The sequence below is a fragment of the Eptesicus fuscus genome, chromosome 9 (assembly GCF_027574615.1).
Source record: "Eptesicus fuscus isolate TK198812 chromosome 9, DD_ASM_mEF_20220401, whole genome shotgun sequence".
NCBI classification, from domain to species: Eukaryota; Metazoa; Chordata; class Mammalia; order Chiroptera; family Vespertilionidae; genus Eptesicus; species Eptesicus fuscus.
This window is the reverse complement of record NC_072481.1, coordinates 55979847-55996906: the sequence shown is the minus strand read 5'-3', so window position 1 is coordinate 55996906 and position 17060 is coordinate 55979847. Positions and strand designations below refer to the sequence as shown.

At 44.9% G+C, this 17060-nt stretch overlaps 1 protein-coding gene across 1 annotated transcript in view; it reads right to left on the bottom strand.

Annotated features, from left to right (window-relative positions):
* The window catches only part of AK5 (adenylate kinase 5), a 200830-nt gene that overhangs the window by 84407 nt on the left and 99363 nt on the right, over nt 1-17060 (bottom strand). Inside the window, exon 7 of the mRNA XM_054721084.1 lies at nt 6313-6403. Within this exon, the coding sequence (XP_054577059.1) occupies nt 6313-6403 (91 nt within the window). The remainder of the gene's footprint in view (nt 1-6312; nt 6404-17060) is intronic.

Below are 17060 nucleotides of genomic sequence, written 5' to 3'. Positions count from 1 at the left end.
GACTTCCTCCTCCTCATTTTATTTTGTTATTATTTTAAAAAAATATATTTTATTGATCTTTTACAGAGAGGAAGAGAGAGGGATAGAGAGTTAGAAACATTGATGAGAGAGAAACATTGATCAGCTGCCTCTTGCACACCCACTACTGGGGATGTGCCCACAACTAAGGTACATGCCCTTGACCGGAATCAAACCTGGGACCCTTCAGTCCGCAGGCCGACGCTCTATCCACTGAGCCAAACCGGTTTTGGCTCTCCTCCTCATTTTAGAAAAGAGAAACATGAGGTGCGGAGAAGTCAAATAACTTGGCCAAGGTCCTGCAGAAAGTGAGTGAGACAAAGACAGAAATCACAGTCCCCATTTCTCCTACACGTCCGCTGACTCCAAATTCTAAGCAGGAGCCATCCCAATGGCTTTATAACTATGATCTTTCCTTTTAGCACTCGATAGGAGAGGACCTGGAGGACCTGCCATCTCCTCTACATTCTGAGAAAATGAATGGTTGATGATGAGACGGGTCCCTGGGTGGCTGCAGAAATGGAAGAATTGGAAGAATTGGAAGAATCGTGGAGTCTCCCTCCAGCCGGTGACAACCAAGGGGCTGCTAGTGACAGCATCATTCAAGGTGATGGCAATGTTATTTGGTTTTCACTACTTCCATAGTATGGATATTACCCACCACTGCCTAGTGGAAGTGGAGATAGGTACTCCAATGACTCCCTCATCTCACATAGCTATTTACAGCAATTCATAGGAAGTGAGCAACATGATATGAACGCAAAGGCTTATTAAACATGTAGCTGCTTTAGTTCCTGTGTCCTACTTACTTTATTTAATTAGAAACTGTTCTTTTTTGTTGTTTTAAAAAAGCACAAAGTGAAGGGCTTGTACACAGCACAGTTAGGAGATATTATACATTAATATTTGAAACTGGAACAAGATTATTAGAAAACTGTTTTCAGCGAGAAAATGAAGAGATCTTTGTTTAAAAAAAACAATAACCCACAACCTGTGCTTATGAGGAAGAAGAGATTGGCTTTCCCAATAAAATGCTTTTAACAGAAATTTTGTTGTATCATAAAGGGAAGGAATTTCTTGACACATTGTTGCTCTTGGCAACAGTACTAATATATCATAGAAGGCAACAGACAAAGGATGTCATTATCAGCTCAGATAATGACTGAATAGCTTTCATTTTCTTTTGTATTGGTTGCTTGGTTTGCTGAAAATGAGACCTTTAATAATAGTCTAAGGTTTGACATACAAAATAGGGAGGTAAATAGAGCCATATGTACACATTTTTGCCTTCTTTCATTGGACAACTTAACATATAAAACAACTTCAATGAATTCTCTTGTTACCTAAAGAAGAGAGCAAAATTAGGACATTTGAAAAAAGTGATAGTATGGCTTTCACTTCCCCCAATTTTGAATTTCTTGATTTCTTTTCATCTTTAAAAATATCCTTTCTATAGACACCAGAGAAAAATATGATCCGAATTAAAAGCCCACAGGGAGCACTCAGTGTCACCAGTTTTAGATGCAGAATGGTCTTTGGAAATATTATTTCTAGGTCGTCTCCCTAAATTTAAGTGGGAAGATGATACAAATTGGCTTCAGCAGTACCAGAAGGCTAACCGAACTGCTTTCTGGGATAATGCTACAGACGTTTTCCTCCTAGTCACTAGGACCTAGTGGATCTTCAATCTGAAGTTTTAAGAATGTCCTCCTCCCACTTTGAGTACCTCAAGGCAGGGCTTCTGGGCAGTGAAAGGTGGATAGAACTCCTCTGGCACTTCATCCGCCCCTCTGAGGAAAGTGGCCTCTCCCAGTCCTGTCTCTTCCACTAAACTATAAGCAGCTTTGGGTAGGGCATATTTCATCTCTGATTCTAAGAACGGTACTTTGAAATCCTATGCATTCAACACACATATGCCAAAGGACTGAAAAGTGAATACAAGGACACTGACATCAGACTTTTGCAGATCTTGATCTTCATTTGCTCCACAAACATTAAAGCCCCCGTAAGTGTTCCAGGCATTACCCACGAGCCGGGTGGAGCAGCCAGCGCTAATTCCAACAAACGTGCAAAGCGTTAGTCACAGTTTGCATTTGAATTACTTAAGTAAAGACCTTTTTTTAAAAAAAAAAAATGTGGACAGTATTTGGGACTAAAAGTGAGCTCCTCGAGGGATCTGGTGAGGGTGGACTGTTCTGGGTGAGAAGGGAAGGGGGTTTTCCAGTTCTTCCATCCTGGGGCGGAAGGAGGGAGGGAGAAAGAGAGGGAGAGCAGAAGCAGACCTAGGAAAATGGGGAAGAGTTGTGTTTAGTAAGATGTGGTCTGTCCTTGGGACTCCTCAAATCCTCAGCAGAGCTGCTAACATATACATATATGTCTTTTCCATGTGACAGCCATATGCTTTACACACATAAGCCATTTACTGTTCACAGTTCTCTGAGGCTCAGAGAGACTGAGTGCTGGATCCCATGGCCCCACTAGAAGCATTAACGGAGGGCTGCAGGGAGTGGGGGACACTGCAGATGGGCTGGAGGGGTGCAGAGGTTCAGGGAACGGCATTCTATGGCGTGGAGGCAACAAACGTGCCCTCTGCTCTGGAGCCAATGAAAATGTAGTGGGGCTGTGAGTCGGCATACTCAGCTGAGTGGCCGGCCGAGCTGAGGTGACCAGTAGGGAAAGGCCTTCTATGCCATCTCCTGTGAGATTCACCCTGGGTATCACACACACACACACACACACACACACACACACACATGCACACACACACACACTGTCCTTTTGAAGCCTTTGCACTCTAAAAATGGAAATAGTTTTTTTAAAAACAAATAATCATACTTCTAATTATATAATCACAATTGTGATAAATACCCTGAAAGAAAAGTGCGGGGTACCACTCCAGGGCCCAATCTAGTCTGGGATGGGGCCTGAGCAAGCTTCCTGAAGAAATCACATTTGACCTGAGATACAAAGTGGGATCTGACCAGGTGATGGACGGGGCCGGGAGTTGGGAGAGTACAGGGATGCTGAGGCGGCCTGCCGGCTGCGAGTTTGACAAGCTTGCCCAGGTGTTCCCAAGCAATTTGGGCAAATGGCCAGAGGCAGGAAGATACCTGAGGTCTCCAAGACCCACGTGGAAGCCGGGGTGGGTGATGGGGGAGGTGATGCCGCAGAGGGAGCAGGACCGCTGTGGGAAAGCTAAGGGCATGTTCCCCATGCGAAGGGCACTGGTGCTCAGCCTGCAGGAAAGTCACTGCAAGTTTTGCTTTGTTTCATTTTTTTGTCAGGGAGGCAGGGGGATCAGAGATGCATGCTAGGAGGATTCCCATGGCAACAACAATGTTCATGACAGACAGGAGAGGCCAGGGATGGGCAAGGAACCACACAGCCTTTGGTGAGTACAGTGGAGACTGAGAACAAGACTGACCCTGAGGACAGAGGATCAGGGTGGGCTGTGAGGTAGGAACATTCTTGCCCTGCTCTCTTGTACGAGGAAAACTGCATGATTTGACTTCTATGTGGAATAGAAAAACGTCAAGCACACAGACGCCGAGCAGCATGATGGTGACGATGAGCACACTGCTGGGTGAAGTGGGGAGATTTTGGCTACCGTTGTACCATGTTGCAGTTAGGTAGGATGCGTAAGTCTACAGGTTTAATGTACACCTGATACCTGTAGGCAATACTCTGAATACAGGAACTTTGTGAAAAGAATATATTTCAGGTGCCATTGATCACACATAGAAAAATGGTAACCATATGTCAACTATTGGACTGTAGCAATCATTTCCCGTGCTGCACACCTTAAATATATACAGTTTTTATTTTAAAATTTTAAAAAGGAATTGAAAGCCATTCCCATGGAGGTGATCTGAGAGCCGTGGGCAGCTGAGACTCTGCAGAGGGTGCAGAGAGAAGGAAAGAGTAAAGGAACAAAACCTGGGGCTGGCAATTCACAGAGCAGAGGACACGGGCAAGACTTGTCTAATTGGGTGAGTCACTGGCCTTCCTCAGCCTGGGGATTTCATCTACAAGTTCAGGTTTCTGTTTTCTCATGAAAGAGAGATGGATCTGGCAACCCTGGCCCATTCCTTAATGAGAACAATAGCTCGGAGCTGCGAAGTGGCTGCTTCCTGTAAGGTGGCATCGCTTATTTCTAGTTCCCACCGTCCCTCCCGGGCACACGTCACTCGCCGAGGGCTGACACAGACAGAACAGACTGCTGTGAAGGCTGGAGCAGAACCCAGCTCTCAGGACTTGGGAGTGGAAAGAGCTCGTGGGAGTTGGAGCCGTGAGCACAAACACCCTCCGTGAGAAGCCGGAGGCATAGAGAGGAAAGAGGGGCCCCTTCAGACCTCTGCAGAGGGCAGGCACTGTGCACGGGGCCAAGGGACGTGGGAGAATAAGGGCACAGCGCCTGTCCTCAGGCAGTTTACCGACTTAGCACAGAAGCCAGCCCGGCTGCATTATTGCAGGACGAGGCCGCGTTGGAAAAATGCCACGTGAAAGCCACAAAAATGCTGGCAGTTCTAAAGAAGGGGCGGCCTAAATCAGGCCCCCTCCCCACTGTATTAGCAAACTGAAGATAGCTGGAAATTAGATATCTGTTGTCAGAGGTCTGATAAGTGTTCTAAGTAAGATATTAACTTAAAGAGCACCGGTGTCATGCATTCGTCAGAGCAGCAGCAGTCTGTTTAGCTGACCTTACGTGCTTCTCAACATTGCACCTTTCCCTGCAGTAGGCCGTCCTTTTGCAAACATCATTGGAAAAGTGGGCAGCTGAGTTAATCAGTTTTCTGTGCTCTGCGGGTCTTCCCAGAAAGACTACCGCCTGCCTTTTAATCCTGCCTTTCTGCAAAGCTACTCTTAGTGGGCTTTAAATATGGTTTAAAATGTTAAGTGTTTAGCCTTTTTCTTTGCAGCCTAGAACTTTTTGGTCTCTACCCGCTGAGGCCATAACTGAGGAAAAAAGATCAAGACTGGGCCAAAGATTTGAGAGTCATCACATGGAATTGAGAGTTGAAGCCAAGAGGGACCCAGAGAGTAAAGGACAAGGAGAGAAGGGTCAAGGACGGAACTGTGAGACCTGCCCACTATGGGGGTGTGATTGCTCTGCATGACCCTCCAACGGCAAACTTCTAGGTGAGAGTACCAGGAAGAGAAGGGGCAGGGCCACCACAGCAGGGACTGTGGGTCAGCGGGGAGTGGCTCTCAGATCCAAGAGGAGGCCCCTCCCCACCTCCCCCCAACCTCGGCAAAGGTGAGACCTATATGGGTTAGGGAGTCCTGCAGGAATTGGAACTTTGAATTCTTGCACAAAGTGTAGGCTAGATTAGATTTTTTTCAATTATAATAACACTAGAGGCCCGGTGCATGAAGTTCGTGCACAGGCGAGGTCCCTAGGCCTGGCTGGAGATCAGGGCCAATCAGGTTCTCCACCTCCCCGCCTCCTCCTTTCCTCGCCACCCGCACACCGCCACCATGTGGTTCCCTGCCTCTCCACCTCTCCCTCTCCTCCTTCCCTTGCTACCCGTGTTCGCCATCACCCACCCCCAGTTCCCCATCCCAGCCTGGGGCCCGGCCCTGATCGGGGCGATCGGGACCTGCAGGCCAGGGGGAGGGACTGGGAGGTTGGCTGGCAGGCCTGGATCGGGCGGGCAATTGGGGTCTGCTGGCTGGGGGGAGGTGGCCAACCGCCACTGAGGCAGGCAGGTGGTGGGCTGATCAGGGCCTGCTGGCCACGGGGAGGGATAGGGGAGGGACCTGGGAGGCTGGTTGCTGACCCCGAGGAGGGAGCCAGCCTTCAGCCCCCCTGGGAAAGGGGCCGCATCCATGGCCACCCACCCCTGTTCCCTGTCTCAACCCCGGGGCTTGGCCCCGATTGGGTGATAGGGGCCTGCCGGCTGGGGGAAGGGAATGGGAGGTTGGCCAGCAGGCCCCATCGGCATTGAGCGTCTGTCTCCTGGTGGTCAGTGTGTGTCATAGCAACTGGTTGTTCCAGTCATTCCTTCGTAACAGTTGCTTAGGCTTTTATGTATATAGATAGGTCTTATGCTACATGGTGACTATCTACTAATTTACATGTGTAATGACTAGAAAAAAGGCAAGTAACAATAAGGGCTTTCTTTTCTCTTTTGTTTTGTACCTTGATTTTTAGACCAGAAAGCATAAAGCTCTGAGAACAGTGTCATCTTCAAAACCTCACAGCAATGTGTTGAACTCCAACCTTACTACAAAGCCCCGGACACCTGGCAGGTGATCAGGACAGACTGTTGCTTGAAGGACACAGGGACTTACTTGCTGCAGCCTCTTTGTTCGGAAATAACTTGCTGTCCACCGCCATGCTGATGTCATAGAACACCTCATCCTCGTCTCGGTCGGCATCAAACTGGGGGAAACCAGGACAGACATGTTAGGAACATAAGAACACACAAATTATTTCATTCAAAAAAATAATGAGCATGCTCACACCGCTGTATCTCTAATGAAGCAGGATGATGGGAATTACAGACTCTTAGAGAGCTTTTTAGGCCAGACCTCTTATCAAACAGAAAGGGAGTAAATTACCACTGCAGAATTAGGCAATAGTATGGTCAATTTTGGTTAAAAATGTGTAGAATTTTCTTAATTTATAAAGTAAGCTTTGGGGAAAAAAAGGAAAACTGAAATTTGCCTTGTGTATCTCTGGCTCTTAGTTCTTTTTTTTTTTTTTAATTAAAAAAATTCAAATCTTACCATTTGCAACAGCATGGATGGAACTGGAGAGCATTATGCTAAGTGAAATAAGCCAGTTGGAGAAAGATAAATATCACATGATCTCACTCATATGTGGAATAAAATGAACAACATAAACTGATGAACTAAAATATATCCAGTGACATAGAAGCATTGAACAGACCATCCAACCTCAGGGGGAAGGCGGGGTGTGTGGGGGTGCAGTGTATGGGGGTGGGGAGGGTGTGTGAGAGATCAACCAAAGGACTTGCATGTATGCATATAAGCATAGCCCATAGACACAGTCAGTAGGGGGGATGAGGGCATGTGCTGCGGGGGGGGGGGTGGTGGAAACGAGCAGAAGAGTCAATGTGAGGAAAAGGGTTCATATGTAATACTTTAAACAATAAAGAATTAAAAATTAAACAAACAAACAAAAGAAAGTAGATCTTGTATGTTTAGAGATGAGTGTGAGAAGGACTTCAAAAAGAGAAGCAATTTTGTGTCTATTGATGTCTAAATTTTGTTTAAAGACAGGGTGGGTGGGACTGGGAACCCTTCAAATTAAAGAGAAAGGCTGGGCAAAAGCCTTGGTCTGCTGCTCCTCACTAGACCAAATGCTAATTTATAACTGTATGCGAGTTTGTGCTTTGAAGCAATCGGGAATTACTAGTAATTTTCAAACTGCCTTAGAAGTTTTTTATGGGCATTTTTCAACAAACAAAACTAAAATGCCTAATTTCATTTTCCTGAAAACTTTTATGGCAAAGATACATTTTTTTTTTTTTTTAGGGTTAAAAGTGAAAGAGAGCTTATTAGTGAAGCAGGGGAACAGAAAGAAGGCTACTCCACAGACAGAGCAGCCGTGAAAATGCTTTACGCGGCCTAAAATTACTCTTTGGAAAGATATAAAGCAGAGATGTTAGGGAGTCATATCTTTGTTATACCACCCAGATTGCTTTATCATTGAGGATCTCAGAGCCTGACCACCCCACTCCCCATGCCATCTATCAGCACAGTGGTAGGTGGTGCGGGGATCCAAGAATGGGCATTTACAAATGAGGAAAGCAAAGCCCAGAGTCATATACCTCGTGTCTTGAAAACTGCCTGATTTGTAGCAAGTACTTGATAATTTCATTGAATAAATGAGTAAGTGAACAAATAAAAAATACTCATCAAAATATGTAGTTTTAAAGAATAGGGGAAAAGATTTTTCTCATGTATTGTCAAAAAAGAAAGAAACCCCAAACCAAATTTTAGTTACCATTCTAGATACTATACAATAGATATAGCCTACAGACACTATAGATGTAGTTGTAGTAAAAATTACAGATTTAAATATTTATTTTACCATCCTCCAAAATTTACAAAATTTTAAGGAAACATATGGTTATATAAGTCCTCTATTTTCCAAGCTGTGTGCAGTGTTTTTCTAAATATACTTTTATCACTTTCGTTTTTAAAAATAGCTTTCCTGAGTTATAATCAATATACAATAAACTGCATATATTTAAAGTGTACACTTTTGACATCTGTATATGCCCAGAAAACCATAATAAAAATCAAAATAGCGAACATATTTATCACCTCCAAAAGTTTCCTTGTGCCTCTTAGAAATCTCTTCCTTGCCCCCGACCAGGTAATCATTGATTTGCTTTCTGTAACTATCGATTATTTTGCACTTTCAGAATTTCATATAAAAGGATTTTTACAGTATGCAACCTTTTTGTCTGGATCATTTCACTCAGCACACTTACTTTGAGATTCATCAATGTTGTATCCATAGTTCATTCATTTTCATTGCTGAGTAGTACTTCATTATGGATATACTGCTAATCCCATCCTGGGTACCTTTCAGCTCAGACATTGACGTTTTCATCTCTAGGTGTTTGATTTGAATCTTTAAAAATAACATCTTTGTCCCTATTTAAGATCTGAATATTTGAAATACAATTATTGTAACTTTTAGTGTCCTTCTCTGCTAATTCTAACATCTGCTGTCAGTTCTGAGTCAGTTTTGATTAATATATATTTTTTCATTATTATGAGCCATATGTTGCTGTTTCTTTGCATGCCTGGTAATTTTTTATTGGGTGCCAGGCATTGTCATTCTGACCATGTTGAACAGTAGGTATTTTCGTATTCCTATAAATATTGTTAAGCTTTGTTCTGGAATGTAGTTTGGTTACTCAGAAACAACTCGATCCTCTTGTTTTTAAAATTTGTTGGGCTGGACCAGAGCAATGTTTAGTTTAGGGCCAATTATTTCCCACTGTAGAGGCAAGACTATTCTAAGTCCTCTACCCAGTGCCTGGTGGGTGAAGAGGTTTTCTGGTCTGACTGGGAGACATAGGCACTATTCCATGCCTGGTGTGAGCACCAGCTACTGTTCCCGCTCTCCTTTTGGGTGGTTTTCCCTCGGCTTCAAGTAGTTCTCTCCCATGCCTGTGCCGATTAGTACTCTGCTGAATATGGGGCTGGGGGAGTTACGGGGGGGAGCCTCTGCACATCTCCAGGGTTCTCTGTCTGCACATCTCTCGCATCGCTGATACTCTGTGCTCTGAACTCCAGCCACCTTGGTTTCTGGGACCCTCAGCTCCATCTGCTCACTGCGTTTATTTCCTGTCTCTCAGGGAATTGTTGCATTGCTTGATGTCCAGTATCTTGATAATTACACACACACACACACACACACACACACACACACACACACACACACACACACTTGTTTGTTTCATCTGGGAGGGAAAATCCAGTCTTTCTTATTCCATTTTTTTTTTTTTTTGCCAGGAGTCTCAACCCTTTAACTTTTCATCATAATTATTATCTTGAAGATATTTAAGAAGATTTAAGTGATTTATTCCTTTACATTTTTCTGCTGAAGTGTTTTGTTATTTTCAGTGAGGGAAATTTAGAAACTTTAATTAGAGTTATTTTCTTACCTCCCCTTACCCAGTTAAAGCACATCTGTATGGGCCTTCAAAGCACTTAGACTACATCACATCAGCCTATGGGAAAGGTGACACAGGTAGATTTCTTTCCATTTTACAGGTGAGGAAGTATCTATTCAGAGATATTATGGCTTTCTCAAGTTACACAGCTAATAAGCAGGAGAACTAGGACATGGACTGAGGGTAACTGATACTTTCCATCAGAACAGGCTATGCATACCGTCACAGTAAGACAAATACAGCCTTTCTGCTCAAGAAAGCATTAACACGGCCCTTTTGTCTAAAAGCAAGGGGAGAAAGGCAGGTGGTGGTCAGGGCAGGTACAAGGAGACCACAAAGGGACAGTTAGTGCCATCTTCACGCACTGCTTCCCACAACCATATGCCGTGGTGGTTTATTTTTCTTTCAAAATGTCTGTTAGCTATCATCACTAAGGGGTAACATCTACTAAGAAGAGTTTTGTTTTTCTTTTTCTCTTGAACTTTTGAGGGATGGGTGGGAACATTGCCATCTATACTAATAAAAGGGTAATATACTAATTAGGGCATTCATCTGGACAAAGCCACAGCGGCTGTGAGTCCCGGGGCTCAGGCAGCCATGTGCTCAGGCAGCTGTGAGCCCTGGTGGCTGCGAGGCCCGGTTCTCAGGCCTCACAGCCACTGCGGCCAGCAGTGGCAGCAGCAGCGGGGTGATGGGGGCGGGGCCTTCCCCTGATCAGCCTGGTCACCTCCTGCAGAGGGAGGCCAGACTGCAGCTTTAGCCTGCTCCCCATGGGGACCGGGCCTAAGCCGTCAGTAGGACATCTCCTGAGGGTCCCGGACTGTGAGAGGGGGCAGGCCAGCTGAGGGACCCCCTCCAGTGCACAAATTTTCATGCACCAGGCCTCTAATCCTATATAATAAAGGCCCAGCAACTGAATGGCAGAACAACCAGAAGGACTGCTCGACCAGTCGCTATGATGTGCACTGACCACCAGGGGCAGACGCTCAATGCAGGAGCTGCCCCCTGGTGGTCAGTGAGCTCCCACAGTGGGAGCACTGCTAGGCTGAGTAGGATGAGTGACTGTTCTCATAGTGGGAGCAGCAGCTAGCAGGCCCAGGGTGAGACCGAGTCTCTGCACCTATCAAATACCTGAGACAATCCAGATTCTGGCCTGACCCTACCAGCTGATGCAGGCCCTCTAAGGTGTGTTCTAGAAAGAGCTAGGGGAGCTCCAGTGGACAGATGTAACGGCATGCCACTAGCCCAGACGGGGTCTGAGGTTGCTCCCAGTTCTGCAGTTCTGTACTGGATAGGCACTTTATCTTTTCAGTGATTGTTATATAATCCCTGGCAATCTTATCACAGCTCTTTTTCTTCTGAGAAAAAGAACTCACAGAGGACAGGTCTGCATAGTCTGTTTTATGTCATTTAATGTAAGAGCGCTGGGGAGGTCAATTGAAAATTTCAAAATGAAATGCTTACCAAATTCCCTAGTTCACTCACATGTATAATTTGAATAACAAATGTGGTAACAGCTTTCAAAGTCATACAAAACTCACCTAGATTAGGAAAGGAAATTATAGTAGAAGGGGTAGGATCCATCTGAGGAGCAGCAACCATGACGGTTTGCATTTCTAACGGCAGAAATGGGCTTTTGTTTTCTTTTGGCTTTCAGGCTGCAATAGGAGGCCCAAGTCTTCTCCACAGACAGAGGGCTCCCTGCACCCTCACCTCTGCCAGCTAGGAATGTTAGGTCTATAGAACATCCTAAATGGACTTAAAGGGGGGATCAGCTCAATCTCTCTTTCCGGATTCCACCTTTTAATAACTTAGGTCTGTCTCCTATTTTTTCCCCCTGTCTCATCATTTCAGAAGGAAATAAATCTGTTATTAGTATTCGCCTCAGTTTTATATATCCCATCGGTATCATTCTGTCAGCATTAAGCAGCTTCTTGCATTTTTTACTTCTCCCTGGTTTCCAGTGAAGGATTTCAATTAAGTCAGCTCCCACCAACGGCTCTCATCATTTGCTACTGCAGATCCCTCAACATGCAAATAACTCACCCTTCAAATGTTCTTTTTTTTTTATAGGTTTTGAGACTTCCTTTAACTGATTGATTGTTTGGCATTCTCTTTCCAGTGACTTTGTTTTTCTCAAAAAAAAAAAAAAAAGTGGAGATTGCACTAAAATAGTAATAGTTTAAAAATATATGGTAACTGGAGTAAAATCTGTAGTTATCAGCAAGGGAGTAATGACAGTTTATATTATTCTGCAGAACCATTTCCTAAAGCTTCATAATTAATCACAAAATGGGAAAGAGAAACACTTAAGCGGATTTGGTGGGGGTGGGTAGGGACAATACTCTATCTGAGAAAGCCAAGTTAACCCCGTGTTTCGATGAGCAGAATTCTTATGGAATGGCCCTGCTGAACTGAGATGGGTAGAACATATTTCCAAAGGGAATGAAATAAGGGCAAAACGTGACAGAAGATTGATCTAAAAACAGACGTGATTGGTATGCAAATCGAAGAACAGAACACTAGAAAGTTCCGCATATCTGAGTAAAAGTTTCTTCTTTTCTCCGCTTCTTGTATGGAAGCTTTATTTCACTGGATATTCAGATTCTAGACAGCATCTAGAAGTTTTGTCGGGAAAAAGTCAACACAATTGAAGAGATTCCAGAGAAAATGGCTGCAATAGTTATGAAGTGTTTTAAGAAAAAATTTCCTGCCCTAGCTGGTTTGGCTCAGTGGATAGAGCATCAGCCTGCGGACTGAAGGGTCCCAGGTTCGATTCCGGCCAAGGGCACATGCCTGGGTTGCAGGCTCGATCCCCAGTAGAGGGCGATCATTCTCTCTCTCTCTCCGTCTCTCCCTTTCCCTTCCTCTCTGAAATCAATAAAAGTATATTTAATTTAAAGAAAAGGAAAAAAAAAGAAAAAATTTCCTCCTTAAATTGAAACCTTAACAATGTAAAAAGGACTGACTTATGATTCCTTTTACTACACTGGCTCTGAAGACATTTTTCAGGATCCTCATCAACACTCAGTAACAAAAGGGCGCCGAATAAAGCACAAGCAACTGTTACTATTTTTAAAGCATCTCTTATGTGCCAGACATTGTTAGAGGTTTTCTTTATACACTTTTATCACTCAGTCCCTGAAATATTATTGAAAAGGGCTGTCATCATCCCCAGATTCAAACACTGAGCCGCAGAGATTAAATAACTTGTCCAAGGCCACGTAGGTGGTTGAGCCAGGACCGAATTCACATCTGTCTACATCAAACTGTGAGCCCCAGCACCCACCCAGGCTGTCAGGATCTGCTCCCAGCTCCATGGGGGCAGCCTTAGTTCTATTTCAGGAACAAATCGGGACTTTTACGAGCACGAGCAAACCTCTAAGAATCCTCAGCAGGAAAGCCAAACCAGGTCAAGATGCAACATACTTACATACTCTTGATCTTACTCTCCATTTTGGGGCCATAGTAGGTGGTTTTATTTCTCTTCATGATGTGCATCATGGTAGGTGGCTGTGCTGTTGGCAGAAGAGCCACCCTGCAGGCTGGAGCATCAAAAGGATCAAGGACAGGCACATTGACTGTGGGAGGCAGATGGGGCTTCCCAACTCCAAATAGAGATCTCTCGGCGGAGTCTTTAGATTAAAGCTCTCAATTTCACAAGGAAGCTGGCTACTACCCCCAATCCTCTTTATCTACTACTGATTCTATCTGTCCCTCCACAGCAACCTTCTAAAACTTCCCTCTGTAGACAGCGCTGCCTTTTAGTTTGTTGAGAGGGCTAACGTCATCTTGTGTGGATTCTGCTTTTTCCCTCTATCACCACTCAATCCTCCCTCGGCAATCAAAGAAAGAGTAGGCCTACCCTCATTCCTAGAGCCTTTCTGACATTGGAGAATAGAGGTGGGTCCATCTCTGGCTGGCACTTCCTGCAGCAGCTGCTGTGGTTCTGTGCAGGGCTCCGTCCACGAGCACAAGGCATGGCCTGGCTCACTGCTTTTCCCACAGCCCAGCCAGGGCTTCCTCTCTGCCTCTGCCTGAGAGGCAGGATTCCAAACTCTTTTCCTTGAGCTCCTTGCTCTGGTTGTCTCCTTAAGGGATGGTGGGCCCAAAGCCAGCACCCACAAGAAGAAGAAAGAGGCTAGCCCTAACCAGTTTGGCTCAGTAGATAGAGCACTGGCCAGGGGACTGAAGGGTCCCAGGTTCAATTCTGGTCAAGGGCATGTACCTTGATTACGAGCTCAATCCCTAGTAAGGGGCGTGCAGGAGGCAGCTGATTGATGTTTCTCTCTCATGGATGTTTCTAAGTCTCTATCCCTCTCTCTTCCTCTCTGTAAAATCAATAAAAAATATATTATTAAAAAAAAGAAGAAAGAGGCTAGATCTTAGGTCATGGCATAAGGTTGCTGATGAGAGAAAAGGTATATAATCAGAGTTGGTGGTGAGAATTGGGATCTGGAACAGTTCTTGAGCTGAAGGGGTAGGCAGCTGCAGTAGTTGATTATCTAAAATTTTTGGGTTCAGGAAGAGACCTAGACAGATATCCTCATTCTGACCATGTCCAGATCATAAATGAATATCAAGTGCCCAATATTTTGCTTATTGAATTGTGGACACTATGATAGAAACATTAAAAATTAAGTTGCCACATGTGGAATCTAAAAAAAAAAAAAAAAAGCCAGACTCATAGAAACAGAGTAGAATGTGGTTTCCAGGTGCCGGGGGTGGAGGTGGGAAGTGGGGAGATGTTGGTCAGAAGACACAAACTTCCAGTTATAAGATGAATAAGATTTTGGGATCTAGCATATAGCATGTTCACTCTAGTTAACAATCCTACCTAATAAAAGAGTAATATGCAAATTGACCCCAACTCTGCTATACCCACAAGCCATGCCCACAAGCCAATCAGGAGCAAATATGCAAATAAACCCAACCAAGATGGCTACAGCCACAGAGAGCAGGAGGGAGGCTTGGGTTTCCCTGGTAACAAAGGAAGCCAAGCTTTCCACGTGCCATTGCAGGCCTAAACCTCCACTCAAGGCTACAAAGTTTCAATTATAGGAGGTAAACAAATCCAAACAGAAATGGTGGCAGCCACTGAGCTGGAAAGAGCGGGAGGCTTGGGTTTCCCCCGGCAATGGAAGAAGCAAAGCTTCTGCAGCCCTGGCTGGCCTAGGCCTCTGCTCCAGGCTACAAAGTTTCAATTATAGAAGGTACACAAACCCCAAAAGAAATGGCTGCCGGCCATGGAGTGAGCAGGAGGCTTGGCTCTGCTCCAGGCTACAAAGTTTAAATTGTAGAAGGAAAATAAATTCCAGATACCAGGGCCTCTGCTTGGGTTGCCAGGGGGTGTGGCCGGCCTGCAAACCACCACAGGCCCTTCACCCAGGCCGCCCCACACCCCAAGGGAACCCCCACCCTGATCCGGGATACCCTTCAGGGCAAACCAGCTGGCCCCCACCCGTGCACCAGGCCTCTATCCTAGCTAATAAAAGAGTAACATGCAGATTGACCATCACTCCAATACACAATATGGCTGCCCCCATGTGGTCAAATATCCTGCCCACATGGACACAAGATGGCCACCACAAGATGGCCAGCAGGGCAGGGCAGTTGGGAGGGACCAGGCCTGCAAGGGAGAGCAGTTGGGGGCAATCAAGCCTGCAGGGGAGGGCAGTTAGGGGTGACCAGGCTTAAAGGGGAGGGCAGTTAGGGGCAAACATGCTGGCAGGGGAGCAGTTAGGCATCAATCAGGCTGGCAGGGGAATGGTTAGGGGGTGATCAGGCTGGCAGGCAGAAGCGGTTAGGGGCAATCAGGAAGGCAGACAGGCGAGCATTTGGGAGCCAGCAGTCCTGAATTGTGAGAGGGATGTCTGACTGCCCGTTTAGACCCAATACCACCAGGATCAGGCCTAAACGGGCAGTCAGACACCCCTTGAGGGGTCCCAGATTGGAGAGGGTGCAGGCTGGCCTGAGGGACAGCCCCCCCCCCCCCCCCCGTGCACAAATTTCGTGCACCGGGCCTCTAGTATATTATACCCTTGAAAGTTGCTGAGACAGACCTTAAATGTGGTCACCACACACACGCGCACACACACACACACAGACACACACACTAGATATTGTAAGGGGATGAAGGTGTTAACTAACCTCATTAAGGTAGTCATCTCACAATAAATATATGCATCAAATCATGTTGTACACCTTAAACTTATGCAATGTTGTATGTAAATCATATCTCAATAAAGCCGGGGAAAAGGTAAATAAAATGAAATTGCTGAAAAAGTTAGTAGATGCCAAAAAGGATTTGTTAATTTCATTAAGATGGTATTACTATGTGATGCATTGCTTCTCACTCAAAAGTTAACTAACAATAGACCTTTAGCCCAGCAAATAGATTGATATAAAGGACTTTGTCAAATAAGTAATGTTTTATCATATGTCTTAAAATCAATATAGATGCTATACAATCCCTTATATCGCCTCCATGATGCAATTCAATTCAATAAAGATTTATTGAGCACCCCCTTTGTGCCAGGTATGTGCTAAGCATTGAAAATATATAGAGGGAAGATTAAATTATATTAGCTTTTCTGAACTTATTAAGGCATCGATGAGGACTAAAACACTTTGAAGACACTTGATAAAGAAAGGTTAAAGGTTAAAGGAGAAGAAATCACAAGATATATTCATTGTAGACAAGCATCACATTGTGCAGTTCCTATATTTTCTCCAGCGCACCCAGCAGGGTACCGAGCCCAGCAGTTAGACAACAAATACTCAGCAAATGGAATTAACCAGAAAATTCAATTAAATAAAATACCCTTTTTTTCCTTCTTACTTTCTCTTCTTATTTCCTTGCAGCATCCCAGCAATTTGTGGTTGTATAAAACTACAAAGTAGTAGGATGAAGGTTTAAACCTTTGCCAAGAAAGCTTCCAAACTAATTAGTTAACAGTCTCAGAAGTCGAATTTCAGCCTTGTGTGACATTTGCTACCTTTCCTGATTCCAGGCCCCGTCTCTCCGGGCTCAAGTGGCTCCTGCTGTGGAGCCTGAGGTGGTTCCTAGAAGCCCGAGGAAAACTGCTGAGCTGCCTCTGAGGCAGATGTGTGACCGGGGGCTAATTCAGGCCCTGGGAAGATCAGGCTCGTTCTCTTTTTTAAAAATTGATTGTTTTTCCAATGGAGAGCAAAGTCCATGAAAATCCGCAAGGAGCCTCAGGGCAAAAAGCTGAGCCTGAGAAAAACAAAATTAATGCCAAGTTCAAATGCAACCTTCAGGTTTATAGAATGAATGAATCAACTTTGATCACACAGACGCAAAGGCAATGTGTCAGCTTTTATAAAATGACAAAGTGTCTTTGTGGGAAATCTAGGACT